We start from the raw sequence: 20,571 nt of genomic DNA on the forward strand, positions 1-20,571 counted from the left end.
TGCTGTGTAATTGTGTGTCCCACTTCTTCCCCTCAACTTTTATTTGTTTCTCTTAGGATACCATCCACACATACAAATTTTCGACAAATGGGATTAAGGATCCAAAAGTAATGAAATAAATTTTAAATGATGAAAATAAGTTTCGCAATAACTCAAAATTTTCATCTGTACAATTGTTACAGAAAAAAAAAGTTATAATTTTCTCTATCCAATTTATCAATATTTGGCATCACAAATACTACCTGCTATGGATGACAATGCCATAATTCTGATTTTCGGTCTCACTTATCCAGCTGCAGACCCACACAAGAAAATCAGTCTCCGTGGACAGGGGAGATGAGTTGGGGGTAGCTCATCGTGCCTTCATCATTCATCTCCCATCCATCTCTGATATGGATATCTCATTGACTGTATAACGTTCTATCTGTTTTTCATTTGAATTTGCTGTTACAGTGCTGCTTCCTATATAAAATGCTGGCTGTCTCGGCATTGGCAGCTCTGGATCCTCGCTTGTTAACATAGATAAAACATCTGACATAGTCGGCCTATTCAGTGGACTCTGTTCTACACATAGCAAACCCAAATTGATGCATTTCAAAACTTCATCTTTAGGAGCTGAATTTTTTATTGTTGGCTCAACTATTTCTAATGCATTGCCTTTCCATTGCTCCCATGCCTGACTCAAAACCATGATGTTGTGAGAAAAAAGAAGGTTCCATCGTTGGTTAACTAGTAAATACAAACTTCAATTTCAGGATTAACAAGCTTACATAGCCTACGAGGTTGAGCGGACGATCTTGGTGATAAACATTCAGAATCTTCCTACCGCTGACAATTTCCAGTACTAGGACTCCAAAACTGTAAACATCAGACTTGGTGGAAAAGATGCCTTCCATGATGTATTCTGGAGACATATAGCCACTGGGACAGGTTCATAAAAATAAGATTAATTTTGCAATGTTCGAAGAATTATTCTAATCTCTGTAACTTTTGACAACAAAAACACATAGCAGTAGGCCATTAGCCTTTGCACATACCGTGTCCCAACAACTGTGCTAGTGTTTGCTTCAGATTCATTGGCCTTGAAAATTCTTGCCAAACCAAAATCAGATATTTTTGGGTTCATTTCCGCATCAAGTAAAATATTGCTAGCTTTCAAATCTCTGTGGATTATTCTCAGCCTGGAATACTTATGGAGGTAAAGTAGACCTTGACCTATTCCTTCAATGATGTTAAACCGCTTCTTCCAATCTAACAGTTTCCTTCTTGATTCATCTGGTAATGGGAACACCAGTGACATTATACGTCTAGAAGAGAATGGATAAAAACATTTTATTCGAACATAAGCTTAGACAATAGAGGGAAACACAGACCACCAAAGATGAAAAAGTCCAAGCTTTTATTTGGCATGTACTCGTATACCAATAATTTCTCTTCCCCTTGGATGCAGAAACCCAGCAGCCGCACAAGATTCATGTGTTGCAGTTTAGCTATGAGAATAAGCTCATTTTTGAACTCTTCCAGCCCTTGTCCTGAACTACTTGACAGTCTCTTTATCGCTATTTCCTGTCCCTCCGTTAATCTCCCCTGAGGATTCATGAACCAAAAAGTTTATTGCTTACGTTTAACAGGATATAACATGTAAGGTTTGGTCAGAATTTTACCTTGTAAACAGGTCCAAAACCACCCTGTCCTAGTCTGTTTTTGAATGAAAAGCCATTGGTAGCAGTCTTGATTGTTGCAAAACTATATATGAGTAAATTGTGTCCCCTGTTTCCACCATCATCAAGCTCTTCTACATCCCTTGCTCTATCGTATGTCATCAGCTCCTTGAGAAATTTCTCTGTTGCGATTCATGTCATCAAACAAGTACATAATAACATTCAAATAAGAGTTCACTTGTTTGGAGAATAATACCTTCCAGTTTCATTCTTCTCCACCTCAAGTACAGAAAGATGCTCATTAAGACAATGATTATAGCAAGCATTACAGCCGTTAGGATCCATATCCATGTCTTTTTCGCTGCATCCAATTCAAATAAACATTAATTTCAGCTGTTTCAAAATTAAATGTAGGACAGAGAAATCCAGGGATATCACTTACACTTAGGACCTGGAATGATAATAAAAATAGCTTAGTTCACCTCCTCTCAAATCTGTGTTATGGAAAGGTCCGCCATACAATGTGCAAGTGTCGCTCGCTGACCTGAATCCAGTACAAGCACAATTCTTCCAGCACGAGTCTTGGCAATCTATGAAGCTGATATTGTAACTAGTGTCTTCAAGCCTACCTACGAAGTAACCAGCTCTTAAAGCAAATTTATCCCCATCTGTCCTGCACTTTGGTCCTTCCCATTTCTGGCAGCCAAATTCTTCACTACTCCCATCACAAGCCTCAGAAGCCATAATAGTAGGCCTCCCTGCTCCCTCTCGTATGTTTCCCTGATAATCTAGAAACCACTGGGAAATGTTCCTTCGGTCTTCAGGTGTCCATTCATCGAAGTAAAGCGAGTAAGAAAGGTAAGATTCATCCGAGTTTGAAACATCGGTGAAGTTATAGTTCTGATTGAACTTATCCAAAAGAAGGAAGTTTGGGAATCTATTATCAGCAGTTAGTACCCCGCTAGTCCAAAAAACAACTCCACGGCGCCTCACGAACACCTGGCGTGTTTTGGGGTCCCATTCCAGGGTAAAAGCTCCACGAGTTGGGATATCTTCGTCTAGCCACGAAGTAAGTGACCAGTTCTTTCCTGTCTTATGGTTGATCCCCAATTTCATACCAGGCAAAAGGGTGTCCGTCGGATAATCGAAACTTTGCCACAATATTTGACCACCAGAGTTTGCTTCTTGCAACACAAAATTTCCATTATCATGTAATGTGGCAGTTACATTTCTGCTGGAGTCATTGTTCCCGGAGTATAATTCGACCGGCTTCCCGCCTCCGTGCACGATCGTCAAACTCCCAGTTCCATTAATGGTGAGAAGTCCTGTATTTTCCAGGATAGGATCGTATCTGTTAGCCGACCAGACAGGGTGATGTGGTGACTTTTCTTGGTTAGTGTAATTTATGACCAAGTAGCTCCCGGAGAATCCTAAGATGAAGAGACCGTTTTTGGAAACAAGGCGGTGGGTGGAATTAAATACATCACCTTGCTTAAGTGTATCGGTCGTTAAAGAATGAGAGACAATAAACAAGGAGAATATGAGCAGCAAGGTTTTGTAGATGAGGGTGAATCTGGAAGCCATTGGTGATCAGCCTGAGCTGCAGAGCCAGGGAAGTCAAAGTTTTATTATTTTTTTTTCCCAAGGGATTTTTATCCTCTATGCATCCACGGCAACACAAAATGCTTAATTTTATAAGTCCAGGTAATAATAGAAAGTCTTGGACAGACAGACAGGACAGGAGAAATACAAATACTCCAAGCGTGTGGCCCAGGCATAATTTTCCAACGGAACTTTGCGGGTCAAAATAAACTATATTTGCAGGTATGGGTATTTTCAATAAAATAATAATTAACTAATTATGAGTATTATAATTTTGTAATATTTTCAAAATATTAATTTAGATAGATAATTGGAGTCATGGTGATTTAGTAATAAAACAAATAGAGTTAATTGAGTGGTATCAGTTTCTTGATTTATTAAATTAAATTATATAGGGGGGATGAATTTAGGGTTAATGGTCTAATTCATTTGTCCAATCAATTATTCAAATACAAATTTAATACGAAACAAAATCAGCATTCCGACAAATAAGACTCCAATAATAATAGAAAACCTCACAGTCCAGAGGAGAAGACTAATCCAAAGTCAAAACGCTCCACCTCGATACGACGTTGCGGGTCAGACCAACTATCTTTCATGGATGAGGAAAATTGGAGGTAAATAACAATTGTCCATTTTTATTTTTACTTTTATTTTATGCATTTCTTATTTTCAAAAAATTTATTATATTTTCATGCTGTTAATAAATAAAGTTTTTTTAATCTGTTAAATATTATTAATAATTTTAGTCTATAATTTTTTTTTAATTTTTTCAAGTTTTATTTAATTAGTAAAATAATCTTTTGAATAAAACTTTACATTTTTAATTAAAATTAATTTTTATATTTTTATAAATTAATTTTTAAAATATTGTAGTTACTATAAGTCTTTATATTTATAAATTTATTTATTTATTAAATTTTAGTATTTTATATATAAAAAATAATACAGTAAAAAGTTAAATAAAATATGCCATTTTTTATCCTAATTAAATAAAAAATTTAAAAAAAAGTTAAAAGGAAAAGAATTTAAGATACGTCAAAATTCTTGATTTAATTTAATTTTATTAACTTTTTGCTAAATATAAGATAATAAAATTAATAAAAAATTTGAAAAATTAATTTACAAAAATATAAGTAGTTATTTTGAAATAAATATAATATTCAGGATTAATTTATATGAATATAAAATTCAATTATAATTAAAAGAACTATTTTATTATAAAATAAAATTTATAGATTAAGGTGTGCATGTTTTTAGTTGTAGTTTTTTATTTGATAAAAAATAAAAAATTTATTCAGTTGTTAATTTTATTTTTATTTTTATTATTTATTATAAAATATATTTTTATTTTATTATTATAAAAAAAATATTATTTAATTTTTATGTTTTGTAAAATTCACTAATTACTTGATTAAGGGTATTTTAATTTTTTTAAAAGAAATTTTTATTTAATTTATGTGATATAGTAAAATTTATTAGCTACTCTTTTAATTTTTAAAAATATATTAAAATATTTTTATATATTAAAAGATATATTAATTATTTATTAATTTAATAGTTAAATATTTACTATTTAATTATTGTGATGAGAGAAAATTTATTAATTAATATATTAATTTTATAAAATTATTTATTAATTAATTAATTTATATTCCAGATATTTTAAATTTTTTCTAATATTTAATAATTAAAATTAATAAAAAATTAATCAGTATATTTTTTAAAATTTTAAAAATATTTAATATATTTTTTTAAAATTAATGATTAATTAATAAATTTTTATATAATAGAAAAGTTAAATAACAATTTTTATTTTTTTAATATTTAACGAGAAATTAATTAATAAATGTTTAAAAATTTATTTAATAATAAAATTTTCAATACTAATTAAATAATAATATTTTACTATAATATTATAGACTTCATAAAAATAATTTATTTATTTTTATGTATAATTATTTATATTATATTTAAATAATAAAATATTTTTTATTTCAAAATTTATAATTTAATTTATATAAATAGTATTATAAATACTATTTTAACTACAAATCAAAATGAGCTTTAACCAAAAGGTCCTTTTTGTATTTTTCATAAAATCATACGACTCACCGGGAGGGAAGGGCCGGAAGATACAGAATGCAGAAAAGCCGCAAAAGAAAGCAACAGCTCCGACTTAAACCAGGCGAATCCGAAACGAAACCAGCCAAAATCAGCATTCCTACAAAACATGATCCATACCCAACTCACCCTCGACCCACCCCCGAAGAATGCCTAGCTGTTCGAGACTCTCTTTTGGCTTGTCACGGCTTTCCTCAAGAGTTCGCTAAGTATCGGGAGCAGAGACGGAATTTATCCTCCCTTGTGATCGACACTGATGCTCAAAATGGCGTGAAATCAGAGACGTTAGATACTGGAGAAGAAAGTGTGTTGGATGGTTTGATAAAAACCCTGCTTTCCCAGAATACTACTGAGGTTAATTCTCAAAGGGCTTTTGCTAATCTGAAATCTGCTTTTTCCACATGGGAAGATGTGAGCTTTTTTTTTTTGTTCTATGGATAATTTAGTTACTTTTTGGTGTAATTGAACTATTTGTCATTGCATGAAATTGTTGGGATGATGGTTGTCCTTTTTCATTGTTTTAAGGTGCATGCTGCTGAATCGAAATGCATAGAGCATGCCATACGATGTGGAGGTTTAGCTCCAAAAAAAGCTTCTTGCATTAAGAACATATTGAGTTGCTTGCTAGAAAAAAAGGGCAAACTATGCTTGGAGTACCTTCGAGATTTGTCAGTTGAAGAAATTAAAGCTGAGCTCTCTCATTTCAAGGGAGTTGGGCCCAAAACGGTAACTTCTTTAGCTCTGAGTAGAACATGCTAGCTGGTAGATAAAATTGCCGAGCTTTTGATATCAGAAAATATAGTGATACTTATTAGTTAATGTTGTGCTATTTCGATAGGGATGTATTGACTTCAACTATCAAGTTGTTATCTATATTTCTATAGTCAAATTTACTTTTTCTTAATTTAGCAAGTTGCTTCTGTTACTGTCATTTAGTGATGGTTTTCATTGTTTCAGCAACCTGTGAAAATCACCTGCAGGTAAAAAATTAACCCGTATTTCAAGTCACACTATTGTGCTGTTTGAATGATTTAATAAGATCATTTAATTTTGCACGCACTTGAATTACTGAAAGCACTGCTCCCAAAATGGATGGACTATTAGTGATTTCCAGATGGTTACCTTGTTAATATCTTATAACGCAATGAGATCCCTCTTGTTATTTGGTTCTGCCTCTATTCTTAGTTTGGTTCGGTGAAGGACACGCTAGGTATGTACAGAAAAGGAGTTATTTATGGTTTCTGCATGGCTTTCTGTAAATCTAATGACAAATAAAGTAAGATGTTTTTGACAATTCATTATTGTCCTAGAATATCTTTTGTTTTATATATCAAATATATAGATACTTCGGAGTTGATTTGAGATATAAAGGTCTTAAAATTTATATTCATCTAAGTATCTCCCTGGTTGCTTACCACTTGCTAATAATTATAGGTGTTTCAACCCACTGAGATGAAGTGCTTATATACTGGAGCAGTTTATTTCTTTTAGGCAGGAAGGTTGTCTTGCTTTCTTTATTAGTGCCTAATGCACTTAAAAGAAAAATTGCTATTATAGATAATTGCAAAAGCTGCAAGTTGTTGGTTACAAACTAGCAATCCTCATTTTTGGCTTTGCCACCCTGCAGAATCTCCTTTCCAAAACTTTTTTCTCTCTTGGAATTTAAACTTGAACCATTTATCTTGCCATCTTTCTAAAGCATGTGTTTCAATTCCAGAGGCCTTTCGTTGGATTGTAGGTTGTCCCAGTAGAACTTTATTACTTTTCAGTTATTCTTATCCTTACCTTGGAATCAAGTTCTTTGTTTTCTTTCTGAAACACACACAATCTGTTTTAAATTCTGTACATGTATGTTTAGATGGTTTATGCGAAGTCACTTACAAACTAGTAGTACACACTTAATTTCAATCAGTCTATTTTTGTGTATACATATGTAGTAACTTTTGTCCAAATGAAAAAAAATGTTAAATTCTTTTTAGGTGCAGAATTTGTGGATTTGATGTAAAAAGAACATTATGGTACATTCACACTCATGGTCATGTGAGCTGCAAATTGAAAGTTTATGAGAGATGCAACAAGGTCAAGCAAGCTTAGGAAATGATTGCTACTGATTGCCACAAATTGGGAAGTTAGATTGCTACAGTAGTCAACAAAATTTTCTTATGTAATATGTTAGTCTAAGCAAAACAATGTATTCCTAGTCTAATAGGAATTAATGATTCCTAATATAAGTGTGAATATGATTAGTAATTCCTTATTTCTATTCTAATTCGGAAGAACAAGATATTCCTTGTACTTCTGAGGAAGGGGCAGCCTACAAATAAGATTATGAGAATTCTTTTTTACCAAAATGCTTGAGTCCTTGCAACGCAAAGATCTAGTGCTCTCTAACAAGTCCTAACTTATTTCTCCATAGGTTGAAAGTAACAGACTTGGGATCTTATTATATACTTTTATGTTAACTATTGAAGAATAGTCTTTAAATTTTATTTTGCTGTCCAATTTGCATAGGAAGTTAATGATTGTGAAAAATAATTGACAGGTATCTTGTGTTTTGCTGTTCCAACTTCAACTAGATGATTTCCCAGTGGACACACATGTGAGTATTACATTGTTCATATTGTGCAATGTTTTCATGCCGCAATGAGTTTCAGATGAATTCATACCTATTCACATGGAATAAAATACATGCCTCAGGTGTTTGAAATTGCAAAGGCCATTGGCTGGGTACCTGAAGGGGCAGACAGGAATAAGACATACCTTCATCTTAATCAACGGATTCCAAATGAGCTTAAATTTGATTTGAATTGTCTTCTATTCACTCATGGTAAGCTTTGCCGTAAATGCACCAAGAAAGGGGGCAACCAGCAAAGCAAGGAATCCTGTGATAACTCCTGTCCACTACTAAATTACAGAGTTAACTTATAGTGTTAAGTCAACTGGGGAAATTAATTAACGATATTCTCTTTATCAGCCTTAATTGGTCCTGGTTCTAGTCCACTTGTTTGCTCAAAAGAGAAAGCATTGCCTTTCTGTTATCTGGGCCTCTGTAAGATTTGGATCAGTAGACCACATTGAGGGGTTTGCTTAACAAAAAAGAGGTCAGGTTGAGATCTACTTTCCCATGTACAATTTAGGAGGAGGTGATTTATAGGAACAAAGCATAATCTTGTCGTTCTTATTTTCATAGGCTATATATGTGCTTTATATACATTTGCGATATTTCTGTTTATTTTTCCCCTAAAGCAAGAAAGCAATCTGGGATGAATGTCAAGAGATGAAAAAAGAGGGGGAGTAATCAGAAGCATTATTGTTAGAAATAATTATAGCTTATAGGATAACAACAAATCCAATAGAACCAACTTTCATTATTTCCCAAAGTCATTAGAGTGTTGTGCAACTATTAAGCACAAAAACTTTTTTTAATACATAATATAATAGTAGCTGATGACTTGAAATAGCTGTAAATACATGCATAGGGTAATAAGATATTGTTTTTGCATATTTTGAAGATATGCCCTGATCTTCTTGCTTTCCTTTTTGTAATAGATATACTTACATCAGTTTCCACTTATTAAGTAAATACTAAGAACTCTAGCTTGCAATTTCACGAGCATGAGACTGTAGGAATTATTGCAGAAGCGCTTATGAAGTACTAGCTGTTAATCCTCTGGTCTCCAGTGGAAATTAGTTTTGTAGTTAGTGCTGCATAGCTAACATTTTGACTTCTTTATATCTTTATTTATTTTTGTTCTTTTATCATGCACTTCAAAATGCTCAAGTGGTACCACAACTGCATGTCAAGGTGCCAAACTCCTAATAGATTGCACTTTTGCTGCTACTAGTGTGGTGTGCTGTTACTGGATTATTATAACAAGATCTTGCATCTCTTTGTTGGGTAGGGTTGGCAAAATTTGGTTAAACCGAACCGAGATTAATCTAAATTAGAATATATTGTAATTTGGTGGATAAAGATATTTTCAGTAAGGTTCGGTCTTGGGTACAATCCCAAGTGTTGACGATGTTTCTTTTATGTTTATAACAAAAATGAAACCCCAACCCTTCCCTCCTCTTCCTCTCAATATCGTTTTCTCTGTTAGTGTTTTTATTTATTTAATTAATTTATATATGTATGGAGATTTTATATAGGTATTGAAGAATAAAACGTTTCGGTGATATTGTTTATGGATGATTTTTATACCGATCATTGTTTGATTCAGCCTAAAATTTATTTATTTTGTTTTTTTTTTTATTTTTCGACTTGAAAGTAATTTCTAGATTATGGTATTGAAGTAAAAATTTTGTGTTGAACCGTAATGGCATGGTAAATCTTATATGAGTTCTGTGTTGAATTTTTACGGGAAATACTGAGATGAATATGTTGAACTTTTTAGGGCTTTGGTTTGTCGCCATTGGCATTGAAGTGTGAAATTTGGGAATGGAAAATGGATTTGAATTTGTGAGGGGGGGGGTGTTATAAAATGGTAGAAGAAGAACTGATCTTCTAAACCAAATTGAATAGATTTTTTTCGATTTGATTTGATTTGGCTACTAAACAATTCAATTTTTACTTTTAATAAAATTAGAGTTTCAATTTACTCGATTAGATTCGATTTGTTTGCTAAATCTTATGTCTTTAATAGATAAGGTTAATCAATGTCAATTATGGTCTATGCTAAAATATCTTTATTTATCTGATGAGCATGATGATTTTATACATATTTGAAAAATAAATTTTTTGGTAATTATAGTTGAGTTTAAAATAAATTTAAATTTGAAAAAAATAAATTTCCTCTAAACAGTCTGATTGTTTCTTCAAAATTTCGGGTTGGAAATTATGGAAATACATGACCTTGATTTTCTCCCTAAATCGATTTGGTTACCATCATCGGTGATTTTTGTCGTTGATAAAGAAATGATTAATTTGAAATTTAACAATACAGGTTCTACCCGTAACATTCTGTAATATATATATAATAATAGTGGCAAATATTAAAAATGACGGATCAAAATGGGAACATCCTTACAATCCACACCAGTTTTTTTAATTATTTTTTTTTATAAATATTCGGTTTTTGAAATTCACGTAATGATCCAAAAAATAGAATTTTACAATGGTTCTGTAAAATTAGAAAAACTTAGACTTAAAAGAGAGTATTTTTTTTTTTATATATTTCCTTTTGTCTGTTAGTGAAGTGTTAACATAACGTGTATCATTGGACCACCTATCCTTACTACGTTGATGCGGACGCGAACGTACGAAGGAATCAGACCTTTGTCCCATGCGTAACGGCTCCTGATTCTCCCGGACGCGCGTACGGGTGGTCCCAAGTAAAGGAGGAGTAGGTCTTCTTCCTAATTCTGGGCCGGACTGAATCATATGATATAGGCTGAATTCGGAGAGGATTTTATTTATCGGGCCCAAAGAATTAGACCGGCCTGATTGAGAAAATTGATGGGAGTCCGACCTTTAGACTGAATGGGCCGGATTTGATGCACGTGATGAGGCTTAAGGTCCCTAGAAGAGGATCTGGTGTTGGTCATCATCACTTATTTAACGAATATTTTTAAAAGTGTTCGTAATGTTCAAAGTTAAAATATGTAGTTAAGAATAAGAATGGACTGCGTCATTTCATCTCATTTCTTAATTATTATTATTTTTTATTATTTCTATAAATGATAGAATCAATAACCTATAAAATTCTCAACAATTAATATTTTGGCTGGATTATTTTAATTAATTCTAATCAGTACAAGTAACAAAGAAAACAAAGGGGGTTACACAGACAAAATCAAAACTAGAACAATCACAAATCTTACCAACTATAAGAGGAAAAAAACAAAAATATATATATATTTTTCTTTTTATCTGTTAAAGAAAAGAAGAAATAGGAAATTAATTAACAGAAATCCCATTCTCATTTCTCATGCTGCACATCAAAAAAGAAAAATCGAATATATAAAATTCTAAGTCTTAATTGAATTGAACTGATCGCACCTGTTCCTGACCTCTCCTTCAGTCCCACTCTTGACCTCAAGAACGCTAAGCTTCTCCATTGCATCAGAAAAATCCGTAAAGAACACTGTCTGGTCCTTTGCGTAAAGCTCAGCAATGGGCTTAGTCCTTGGGTCCTTCATCAGGAGATTATCAGTTATCAACAGCCCCAGGCCTTTAGGCAAGTTCTGGTAATACATGTTATCGAACTTGCCGGGCGTAAGCACATCGTTGAAGGCAGAAATGGTTGAATCTATTGTGTAATTAGCGCATAGTGTCTTCAATGCTTCGGCATACTTGGGATTGAAAAGGGGGTCTGTTGGGGTGGTCTTGCTGAAATTATAAAGCCTGTCGGCAAACTCCTTACAGTGAGAGAATCCGATGGTGTGACTACCCAGCAATGCAACAAATTCCTTGATGCTGAATCCTTTCTTATCAAACAAATCGATCAATTGATCCATTGTCATGTTTGTTCTCGGAAGACCTTCGTCTGCATGAGAGACCATGGAGATTAGCCCGTCCTTCCTTCCTAGTTGAACGGGATAGAACGGTCCCCCGACAATGATGACGAGGTCACGGGTGGCTTGAGCTAGAATATCAGCGCAAGAGACTATTTTAGGGCATTTGGTCTCTAGAGCAGTCTTGGCTCTGAGCACAACGTCGAAGGCATCCCCAGCAAGGCTATGGTTGATCTCAGCATCTCGCTCAGCCTTATTAAAAGCATTAGAGGAAATGAGAACGGAGGCGTCACAGCCATCGACTATGCAGTCATGAAAGAAGAGACGTAAAGTGGCAGCGGCAGTGGTGGGGCTGGTGAGTTGCTTGTTGGTGACGGTTTCGCGAATGATGTTTGGGAAATCAGGACAGGTGGTCTTGTAGTAGTCGACGGATAGGTTGGACTGAGAGAGGGAAATGGAGGGAAAGAAGAGGAGGAGAAGAACGGGAAGAAGAAAAGGAAAAGGGAAAGAAGCCATGGATGAGAAAAAGAGGAGAGAGGAAGGGTGGTGCAAGAGAAGTAGTTGCTCCTCCTCAGAAGAAGATCGGCGAAAGTGGAAACTGAAAATGAGAGAGAGAGAGAGAGAGAGAGAGAGAGAGCGAGGGGAAAGAGATAGGAAGAGTGTTGCGGACGAGCGAAGTTCTAGGTAAATTTGTGCTATTTTTGCATGTCTTTGCCATCATTTATTCTTATATTATTAATTATAACGATAAATCTCAAAATAAAGACGAAAATTTCAAAAACTATTAAAGCATGCACAGCACGTGTGTTAACCCAGTGGTCAATTAGAAACACATTTGAACACTCGGTAATAAATATATCAATAAGAGAGTGTAAAATTAAATGTGCTAATTATTTTTAAAAATACTCTTTTTTATTTATTTTCACTAAAAACTATATTTGAAGAGTGAAATCTTAGTCAAATTTATCTAAATATTGGAGGAAAATAATAAAATGATAATATTTAGTAAAACTCATTATTTATTTTCATTTTTAAATCAACAATAATTTAATGTATGAATTTTTAGTCAAATAGTTATTTTATTAAGCTCATTGTTAATCAATTATAATTAATGAAATTATTTTAAATTAAATAGATTAAATTATTATAAATATTAAAATTATATAAAAATAATCAAATTATTATATATTAATAATAAATTTTAAAAAATTATTTTTAATGCAGCCAAAATGATATTTGTACTGAGATTCGTCGATTTATAAAAAAAAATCAATAAATAGAAAAAAATAACGACATAATGTAACACTTTAAACTCAATAATAATTTATAAAAATGATTTACTTTGATTTATATATTTATTTATTTTTATATTATAAAAAAATAGAATTAATTATTATATTTATTTATTTCTGAATGCTAACTTATAAACTATTTTAAAGGATTGTTGCACTATATCAATTTTATTGATAACATAAAATTTACCATCAATTTTTTTTTACATTAAAAAATAAAAGTTATATTATAGATTTTAGCAAATTTCAAAAATTGTATTATAACTTATTCAAAGGAATATAAATGGAAAAATTATTAAAATTTTATGAATTAGTTAATATTAAATTTTATTTTTAATTTTAAATTTTATGTATAAATTATCATTAAAATAGCATAAAATGGAATTTGATATTTTGGCCTATAGATGGAATGTAAATTACCTTGTATAGTCTGAAATTTTTTTAAATATTTGATTAATATTTATTTTTTAATTAATTAATCCTTTATTATTAATAATAGTTTTTAAAAAATAAAATCATAAAACATATCAATAAAAATAAATTGGAGTTCCAATAATTTGCACCGAAAAACATGAAAACCGAACAGGCAAACACTTGTCTTTGGTGCCATTTCACCAAAATCTGATTGGCTAGGACTTTATTATCTGAATTGTGATTGGTCAATTCCACGAGTTCCCATCAAGCCAAGATGTCACCGAAACTTTTCTTTCTACTTCTGTCTTCGATCCCACCGTTGTTCGTCCTTTGTCCTTGGTTACACAACTTGTACAAAGCCAAGCTGGGTTCCCGGTTATTCTCCCCTCGAAACATTCAAACTGTTAAAAAACCATGATTGCTGAGAAATCCGCAACATGGATTTTGTTGCTGCTTGTGATATTTTCTGTCTTCTTTGACCCATCTGTGTCTCAACTTGATTCTCGCTGGGCTGCTAAGAAGAGACAAATGCGAGAGAAAGTCAGAAAAATGTAAGCGTATTTCGCCTTTACCCTGTTTATAATCTGTTCAATTTTGGTAAATTTTTTTGATTTTATGGTGATTGGATTAATGGGGTAGCTCAATTTGTTGTGTGTTGCAATATTTACCGAAATTTTGGACTGAATAGCTAGCTATTGTGGATATATTGATATTATTTTATCGTAACGGAGTTTGATTGATAGCTCAGATGGCGCAGGAAAGAAACATGTAGTTGTTATTATTATTATTATTTTGCGAATTTGAGCTTGGTGAAACTATTTTACTTTGGTTGAATCGGTTGAAGTATTTTCTAATTGATTAGTTGGACAAAGGATTGCATTGATGCAGTTATATTGCTATTGGAACCCGTAAACTACTTGGCAATCAATCTGGGCTCCATATAAGTTTGTTAATAGCAATGGAGAATTGGCGGAAAAAGATGAAGTAAAGATCATTCCTTAGGATAATCAGTGTTTCTCAATTCCTTTCTTATTCACTGCAGGTTCTATCATGCGTATGAAAACTACATAGCACATGCGTTTCCGGTCAGTTTATGTTCTTCATTGATTCTGTCTCTGTGTCTTCTTTTGTATGGATCAGCATTCCTTTTCTAAAAATTTGTGGTCTTCAATGTATTCTATTGAATTGCAGCACGACGAGCTAAAGCCTCTCACCAAATCTTTCACAGACTCCCTTAGTGAACTTGGAAATCTGAAGGTATTTTGTTGTATGCCACATCGGGTTATATACTTTATGATTACAATCAGAAATTGACAATCTGGATCTTGTTTACAGCTCGAGCACTTGCCACAAGACTATAATGGATCTGCCCTTACGCTCATTGAATCATTGTCTAGGTGCATTACTTTGAACGGAAACTGTTTTGACCAAGATGAAAAATATAAATCTATGTTAATATAATATAAATCTTTTTGTATCTACTTCTTTTGATTTTTCATTTCTAATTCGTCCTTTATGGTATTCAAGAATAATTATTCTGATAAAAGTTTCCTTTTTCTCGCCCTATCTTCTTTCTCAGCCTTGTTATTTTAGGCAATTACACAGAATTTGGAAGGGCAGTTCTTTGGCTTTCTGAAAATCTAAATTTTGATGTTGATGCAAGGGTAAACCTATTTGAGGTACTTAATCATTAATCCTCCTGGAAAACTTGGATCCTGTTGTTTGCATTGATTTAAAGTTATGTTTATTATGTTTGACTCAGCAGCTCAACTTTTTTTTTATTTGTAGCCAAGTAATATTTATTGTGAATCAGTTGACTTCTGACATCACGGACAATGTCCTTGTTATGCTCATTTTATCGTGTAGTGCAATATAAGAGTTCTTGGAGGACTTGTTTCTGCTCATCTTCTTGCAACCGACTCTACAAATAGGTTGCTTCAAGGATCTTACAATAATCAGTTGCTTTATCTGGCAGAAGATTTAGGGCAACGCTTCCTGTTTGCATTTGATACACCCACTGGATTACCATATGCATGGATTAACTTAAAGGTACTACCGGAGACATGCTTAGTTTTAGGGATTATCCCATTCCTCAAATAACTTCTAAATTTACAACCAGTTCTAGTGTTTTTTTTTTTTTTTTAATTCTTTTTCAGAAAGAAAAGATTGTGTGAGCTTACTCATCCTTTGGTAAATTACAATGAAACACATCTTTCAGTGAAATTACATCTATAAGTCACAACATCTGTAGCAAGAAAAAAAGTTGTACCTTTACAGAAGACAAGTCATCACTCGTCATGCCTCTGAGCAAATATAATATTCATGTATGAATTCAAGTGTGCATTATAAGATGGTTTTAATGCTGTAAATTGGTTAGTAGGTTTCATGACTAATATTGTTCAAGACTAGAATATCATATTTTTGCAAATGGGTAACTTTGTATTGAGGGTCAATGGGAGAATAGTTGGACTGGTTCTTATAGTTAAATGACTAAGATTCCAAGAAGGTGAAAAGAATTAGATTACTCCAAAATGTTGCTCATACACAAAGACTTACTGAATTCTTTATGCATATTGATCTTAAGACCTAACTGGGAATAACTTGAATGTTAATCTCAATAAACTTTTACTTTTCTAGTTCTAGGAAGCATGAAGCTATTGTGCTTGTTTTGTTTGTTAGAGGGATATATGACTCTGCAGCACTGCAAAATTCTGTGGACAGTATGGTGTCATGGAGAATGAGACAACTGAAACAAGCACTTCAGGGTGTGGTGAGTAGAATCTTACTATTGAAGTTTAAGAAAATGCTGTCTCAAAATTGGCTTTCCTGAAATTGGTTAACTTTGTATCTGGATTCAGGTTCTCTGATTCTTGAAATGGGAGCATTGTCGCAATTAACTGGTGACCCCAGATATGAGTCTGCAGCTTTACGTGCTCTTCGGAAGTTGTGGAGTATGCGTAGTTCATTAAACTTGTTAGGAACAACATTGGATGTTGCAACTGGAGAATGGATTGAGCATTCATCTGGAATTGGAGCTGGTATGTGTTTTCTGGGCTTTGATATCATTTAGGTGCAAGGTTATGTATAAAATGCTTAATTATTTAGGTTAAACAGAAATGAGTTATTTATTATACGGGAAATGCATAGTTGCTTCAATTGTGTTCTGTCTTGTGTGGTTTTTCAACTTTGTCTTTGTAATGCAATCTTGGTGTTTATGATTCTGGATTCTGTGGCTTTGTTTCAGGGGTTGATTCATTCTATGAGTATCTTTACAAGGCTCATATTCTTTTTGGAAAGGAGGAGTTCTGGAGAATGTTTCATTCAGCTTATCTTGCTGTGCAGAAATATTTCAGACATGGTCCATGGTACTGCTGAGAATGAATATTTCTAATAGTGGATCAGGGTTTGGGTTCTTTCAATTACTTTTGGTCTTCTTAGTATAATTGCTGGAGCTGTTCTTGAAAAAAAGATTGCTGTAGGCTGTCGCTGTTCTTGAAAAAAAAAGCACCTTCTTAATTTTTAATTTGTATACAGTTAAATATAATATGCTTTAGTCATAAGAACTTCAAAACAATTATATAATTTTTTTTTAACAGCAGCTAGAATGGTGCTTTTCCACAGAAGTACATTTTTGGCCTTCCAACCTCAATGGGCCTTTGTGATTCTTGATTCTCTCTCCATTTTATTTTCATTTCTTTTATTTTTGTCCATTTCACTGTTTTCCCCTTTTGAGAGAGAGAGAGAGAGAGAGAGAGAGAGAGAGACAGACAGACAGACAGACAGATGGACAGGGGGGAAAGGGTGAGGGTGGGAGGGTAAGGGAAGATGGGATTTTGGGCTGGCTTTAATTCTCACCTATCCTGAGTTTCATGTCATTGGGTAACAATGATGAAATATGTTGGAGTTTAGAAGTGGATGAGTGATTTGAAGCATATTAATTTAATTTAGGTATCATGAGGCTGACATGAGGACTGGAAAAGCAACTTATTGGCAACTGACAAGCCTTCAGGCCTTTTGGCCAGGTCTACAGGCAAGTAAATGGAGCCATATTCATGGTCGGAAATGATAATTTGTTTCTTTCTGAGGAGAATATAATCTTAATATTGGGCGTTGTAATTAGGTTCTTGTTGGGGATATTGCAGCTGCAAATTCATCACATCGGGAATTCTTTTATCTTTGGAAGAAGTATGGGGTGCTACCCGAAAGGTAACATGCACTCAGATCTTTAGTCTCGACTCTTTTCACCATTAGCTTTTTCACTGTACTGCTGCTGCTTGCTTCTTTATATTTTCAGTCTGCTTTTATTTAAATTGGAGAAAATTAACGTTGGACCTGAAAACCTTTTTCAGGTATTTGCTGGATCATCAAACAGTACATCCTACAGAGAAGTATTATCCATTGCGCCCTGAATTGGCAGAGTCCACATTTTACTTGTATCAAGCAACTAAAGGTTGGACTATCATCTTGTGCTGTTTATTAGATTTATTTATTTATTTATTTTTTCACTTAGGAACGTGTTGCATTTGGTTAGTTTTAGCCATATCGACCAATTTGCCAACCCAACTAAGTGGGGAAGAGTGGACTACTTTTTCCTCCACCCCCACCCCCTCCCTTTTTCTGAGTGATGTACCTTAGTGATTCTGTAAGGCTGGGTAACTTCAGTGTTAGTTTGAGCCTTCACAAATACTAGATAAACTTGATAAAAAGAAATTACTTTTATTGATAACTATAATGCCCTCAATCCAGCCATTGATTGAGCACAATTTGAGATTGAGAAAGGCATGCATTTCTGAGCTTCTGCTGGCATGCATCTAGACATATTAAGTAAAGCACTACCATTCTACTGTTTATATCATGGTTACTGTCCTGAAGTTGAACTGAGAGAAAAATCTTGACTTTACCTATTCTGAACTTGTGAGCATTGTTTTTGCATGTGTAGATCCATGGTATATACAAGTGGGTGAATTTATCGTTAATTCCCTTAATTTATACACCAAAGTGGAAGGAGGGTTTGCCAGCATTAGAGATGTGACAACTATGCAAACGGAAGATCACCAGCATAGTTTCTTTCTTGCTGAGACGTAAGAGTTTATTTCCCCTATATGCAAAAATTCAACTTTCTTTTCAACTACACTCTTTATTTTCAGAATTTGTGGCTTACGTATAGCCTTCACTCTTTTGTAGGTGCAAGTACTTGTATCTTCTCTTTGATGATTCATTTTTGGTCAATCGAAATTATATATTCACAACTGAGGGACATCCTTTACCTGTGCTAAGTGCTTGGCATGATAAGCTTCCAGAGACATACATCCCTTCGAACTGGACTTACATCAAGGTCTTTCTTATGTCTTTCTCCATGGACAATGTTTCATTGTTGAGGGAACATACCCTTCTCAAACCCAATTATAGTTCCTGATTCCATCAAGAAATTCCACATTTCAGAAATTATTAATTCGAACTTTACTATTCAATTTGAATTCTTTCGGAATTGCAGTTGTATAGTATTATGCAAAATTTGCTCCTGAATTAAAATCGGTGACCCATTTTTTAAGATCAAATATTTACTTGTGCAGAATGAAAAGCAAGTTAAACAAGCAAGTGCAATGTCTCTGCAAGTCTGTCCAGCAATGAGTTTAAGTTCAGGAGATGGTGACCAAAAGGTTGAGAGTGCTTGCCATGTGCCTGATGCTCGCAGTGACCACAGGTGTTTCAGTGATGAAGAATGTGGGGTAGACGCGATCAACTGCAGGCGAAGATCATGCAGCATTGCTGGCTACTGTGGACTATGGCTGTTATTATGATACATATATAAACAGGCATTATTTCTTGTCATACAGCAAATTGATCTTAAAAGGAAAAAGGAATCCTGGTACAAGAATGTGAGAATGCAAAGAAGGCCTTGTCTGTCAGGTGTGTGATCTAACACCAGTTCAGTTAGATTAAATACAAGGAAGAAACAGGTAGAGGAATTCTAGATGACAAATGCAGTAATGTAACTTAATCTCATTTGTAAGTTTCTCAACGGAATTGGGTTATTATTTCCCTGGCATTCTTAAGCGATATGGTAGATTTTGTAATGAGATTGATGCCTGATCCGGAGGCAATCATTTAATAATTTTCGCCATGAATTAATATAAGCAAGCATGTCCTTGTGGAAATTGATACCTAAACACGTCAAGCCGAGGTCATACTTTGTCATGTGTGAGCACTATTCATTTGGACCCAACAAGCTAACTAATTTAATTTCCTGCTTTGATTCCGAGTTCTGTAGGATAGAGATGGGGAGCGATTTCCCCGACACCTGCCTACCTCATTCCTCTGAACCTTGGCGTTTAACAATCCTCCATGTAGTTGAAATCTAACCAGATGATTAATAAAATTTAGAAGAATGCTAACTACCGTTATTCTTTCAAGTGATATTAACGAAAGATCGAAATGTGGATGTGATGGTTGGTGAATCATCAACCCTAACTGATTTGATTCAGCCTTTCCTACTTTCCACTCAATTATAATATGGAGAAGCTGAGTCTTCAAATCACTTTTTACCATTTTCTTTTTTCTCCGATTAAAATAAAAATGTAATTTCATTGATTTTTTAATTTAAAAAATTAAAATTTACGCAATTTTTTAAAAATATTTAAATTATTTTTTTAAATGAATTATTTCAAATAGCAGATTTATATATTTGTTAAATATACTGTTTAAGAAGAATACTCCTATTTTACGCTTAAATTTTGTTTGATTAAAAGAGTGTTTAGTTATTTTTTTTTCCATCTAACTGATAATTAATTAATTCTTACATAATTAATTTTAATATTTAATAATTCATAAAATTAATAGATATCAACTTTAAGTTTAGAGTTTTTTTCCCTTCGTTTGATACCTGATGAGATTTTATGTTTTATATAGATCATATTATAATTTTAATATTTATTATTTGTTAAATTTTTATATTAACAGAAATTTTAATATATATTAATAAATTATTTATAATTATAAATATTATAAAAATAACTTATATATAC

General features: G+C 33.1%; 4 protein-coding genes across 4 annotated transcripts; 2 read left to right on the forward strand and 2 right to left on the reverse strand.

Moving 5' to 3' along the window:
- Positions 1-116: 116 nt before the first annotated feature.
- LOC110617244 (G-type lectin S-receptor-like serine/threonine-protein kinase CES101) lies at positions 117-3,346 on the reverse strand. Its single transcript, XM_021759907.2, has 7 exons — positions 2,600-3,346; positions 1,918-2,022; positions 1,665-1,843; positions 1,374-1,587; positions 1,038-1,275; positions 771-921; positions 117-676 (listed from the first exon to the last, which is right to left on the reverse strand). The coding sequence occupies exons 1-7, from the start codon at positions 3,243-3,245 to the stop codon at positions 371-373; spliced, it is 1,839 nt and encodes a 612-aa protein (XP_021615599.1). The 5' UTR covers positions 3,246-3,346; the 3' UTR covers positions 117-370.
- Positions 3,347-5,334: 1,988 nt separating this feature from the next.
- Positions 5,335-9,312, forward strand: LOC110616854 (putative DNA glycosylase At3g47830). Its single transcript, XM_021759356.2, has 4 exons — positions 5,335-5,798; positions 5,913-6,113; positions 7,930-7,986; positions 8,085-9,312. Exons 1-4 carry the CDS (start codon positions 5,406-5,408, stop codon positions 8,313-8,315), a joined length of 882 nt encoding a protein of 293 aa, XP_021615048.1. The 5' UTR covers positions 5,335-5,405; the 3' UTR covers positions 8,316-9,312.
- Positions 9,313-11,177: 1,865 nt separating this feature from the next.
- Positions 11,178-12,437, reverse strand: LOC110616621 (peroxidase 65). The gene has a single exon (XM_021759052.2). The coding sequence runs from the start codon at positions 12,354-12,356 to the stop codon at positions 11,355-11,357; it is 1,002 nt and encodes a 333-aa protein (XP_021614744.1). The 5' UTR covers positions 12,357-12,437; the 3' UTR covers positions 11,178-11,354.
- A 1,407-nt stretch (positions 12,438-13,844) lies between these two features.
- On the forward strand, positions 13,845-19,683 carry LOC110618139 (alpha-mannosidase I MNS5). Its single transcript, XM_021761205.2, has 15 exons — positions 13,845-14,097; positions 14,589-14,631; positions 14,738-14,803; positions 14,882-14,943; positions 15,126-15,225; positions 15,413-15,595; positions 16,268-16,316; positions 16,405-16,584; positions 16,791-16,911; positions 17,495-17,576; positions 17,667-17,752; positions 17,896-17,996; positions 18,486-18,627; positions 18,731-18,881; positions 19,120-19,683. The coding sequence occupies exons 1-15, from the start codon at positions 13,961-13,963 to the stop codon at positions 19,345-19,347; spliced, it is 1,731 nt and encodes a 576-aa protein (XP_021616897.1). The 5' UTR covers positions 13,845-13,960; the 3' UTR covers positions 19,348-19,683.
- Positions 19,684-20,571: the final 888 nt, after the last annotated feature.

Source organism: Manihot esculenta, chromosome 6 (genome assembly GCF_001659605.2).
Source record: "Manihot esculenta cultivar AM560-2 chromosome 6, M.esculenta_v8, whole genome shotgun sequence".
Lineage (NCBI taxonomy): Eukaryota > Viridiplantae > Streptophyta > Magnoliopsida > Malpighiales > Euphorbiaceae > Manihot > Manihot esculenta.

Excerpts from the sequence above, each read along its gene's own strand:
- LOC110617244 (XM_021759907.2), bottom strand. The coding sequence starts at position 3,245 with ATGGCTTCCAGATTCACCCTCATCTACAAAACCTTGCTGCTCATATTC. Across the intron at positions 1,844-1,917 it reads GAGAAGAATGAAACTGGAAG|AGAAATTTCTCAAGGAGCTG; the intron begins GTATTATTCTCC and ends GAATCGCAACAG. Across the intron at positions 677-770 it reads CGCTCAACCTCGTAGGCTAT|GCATGGGAGCAATGGAAAGG; the intron begins GTAAGCTTGTTA and ends GTTTTGAGTCAG.
- LOC110616854 (XM_021759356.2), top strand. The coding sequence starts at position 5,406 with ATGCAGAAAAGCCGCAAAAGAAAGCAACAGCTCCGACTTAAACCAGGC. Across the intron at positions 5,799-5,912 it reads CTTTTTCCACATGGGAAGAT|GTGCATGCTGCTGAATCGAA; the intron begins GTGAGCTTTTTT and ends CATTGTTTTAAG. Across the intron at positions 6,114-7,929 it reads AGGGAGTTGGGCCCAAAACG|GTATCTTGTGTTTTGCTGTT; the intron begins GTAACTTCTTTA and ends AATAATTGACAG.
- LOC110616621 (XM_021759052.2), bottom strand. The coding sequence starts at position 12,356 with ATGGCTTCTTTCCCTTTTCCTTTTCTTCTTCCCGTTCTTCTCCTCCTC.
- LOC110618139 (XM_021761205.2), top strand. The coding sequence starts at position 13,961 with ATGATTGCTGAGAAATCCGCAACATGGATTTTGTTGCTGCTTGTGATA. Across the intron at positions 17,753-17,895 it reads TATGGGGTGCTACCCGAAAG|GTATTTGCTGGATCATCAAA; the intron begins GTAACATGCACT and ends AACCTTTTTCAG. Across the intron at positions 17,997-18,485 it reads CTTGTATCAAGCAACTAAAG|ATCCATGGTATATACAAGTG; the intron begins GTTGGACTATCA and ends TTGCATGTGTAG.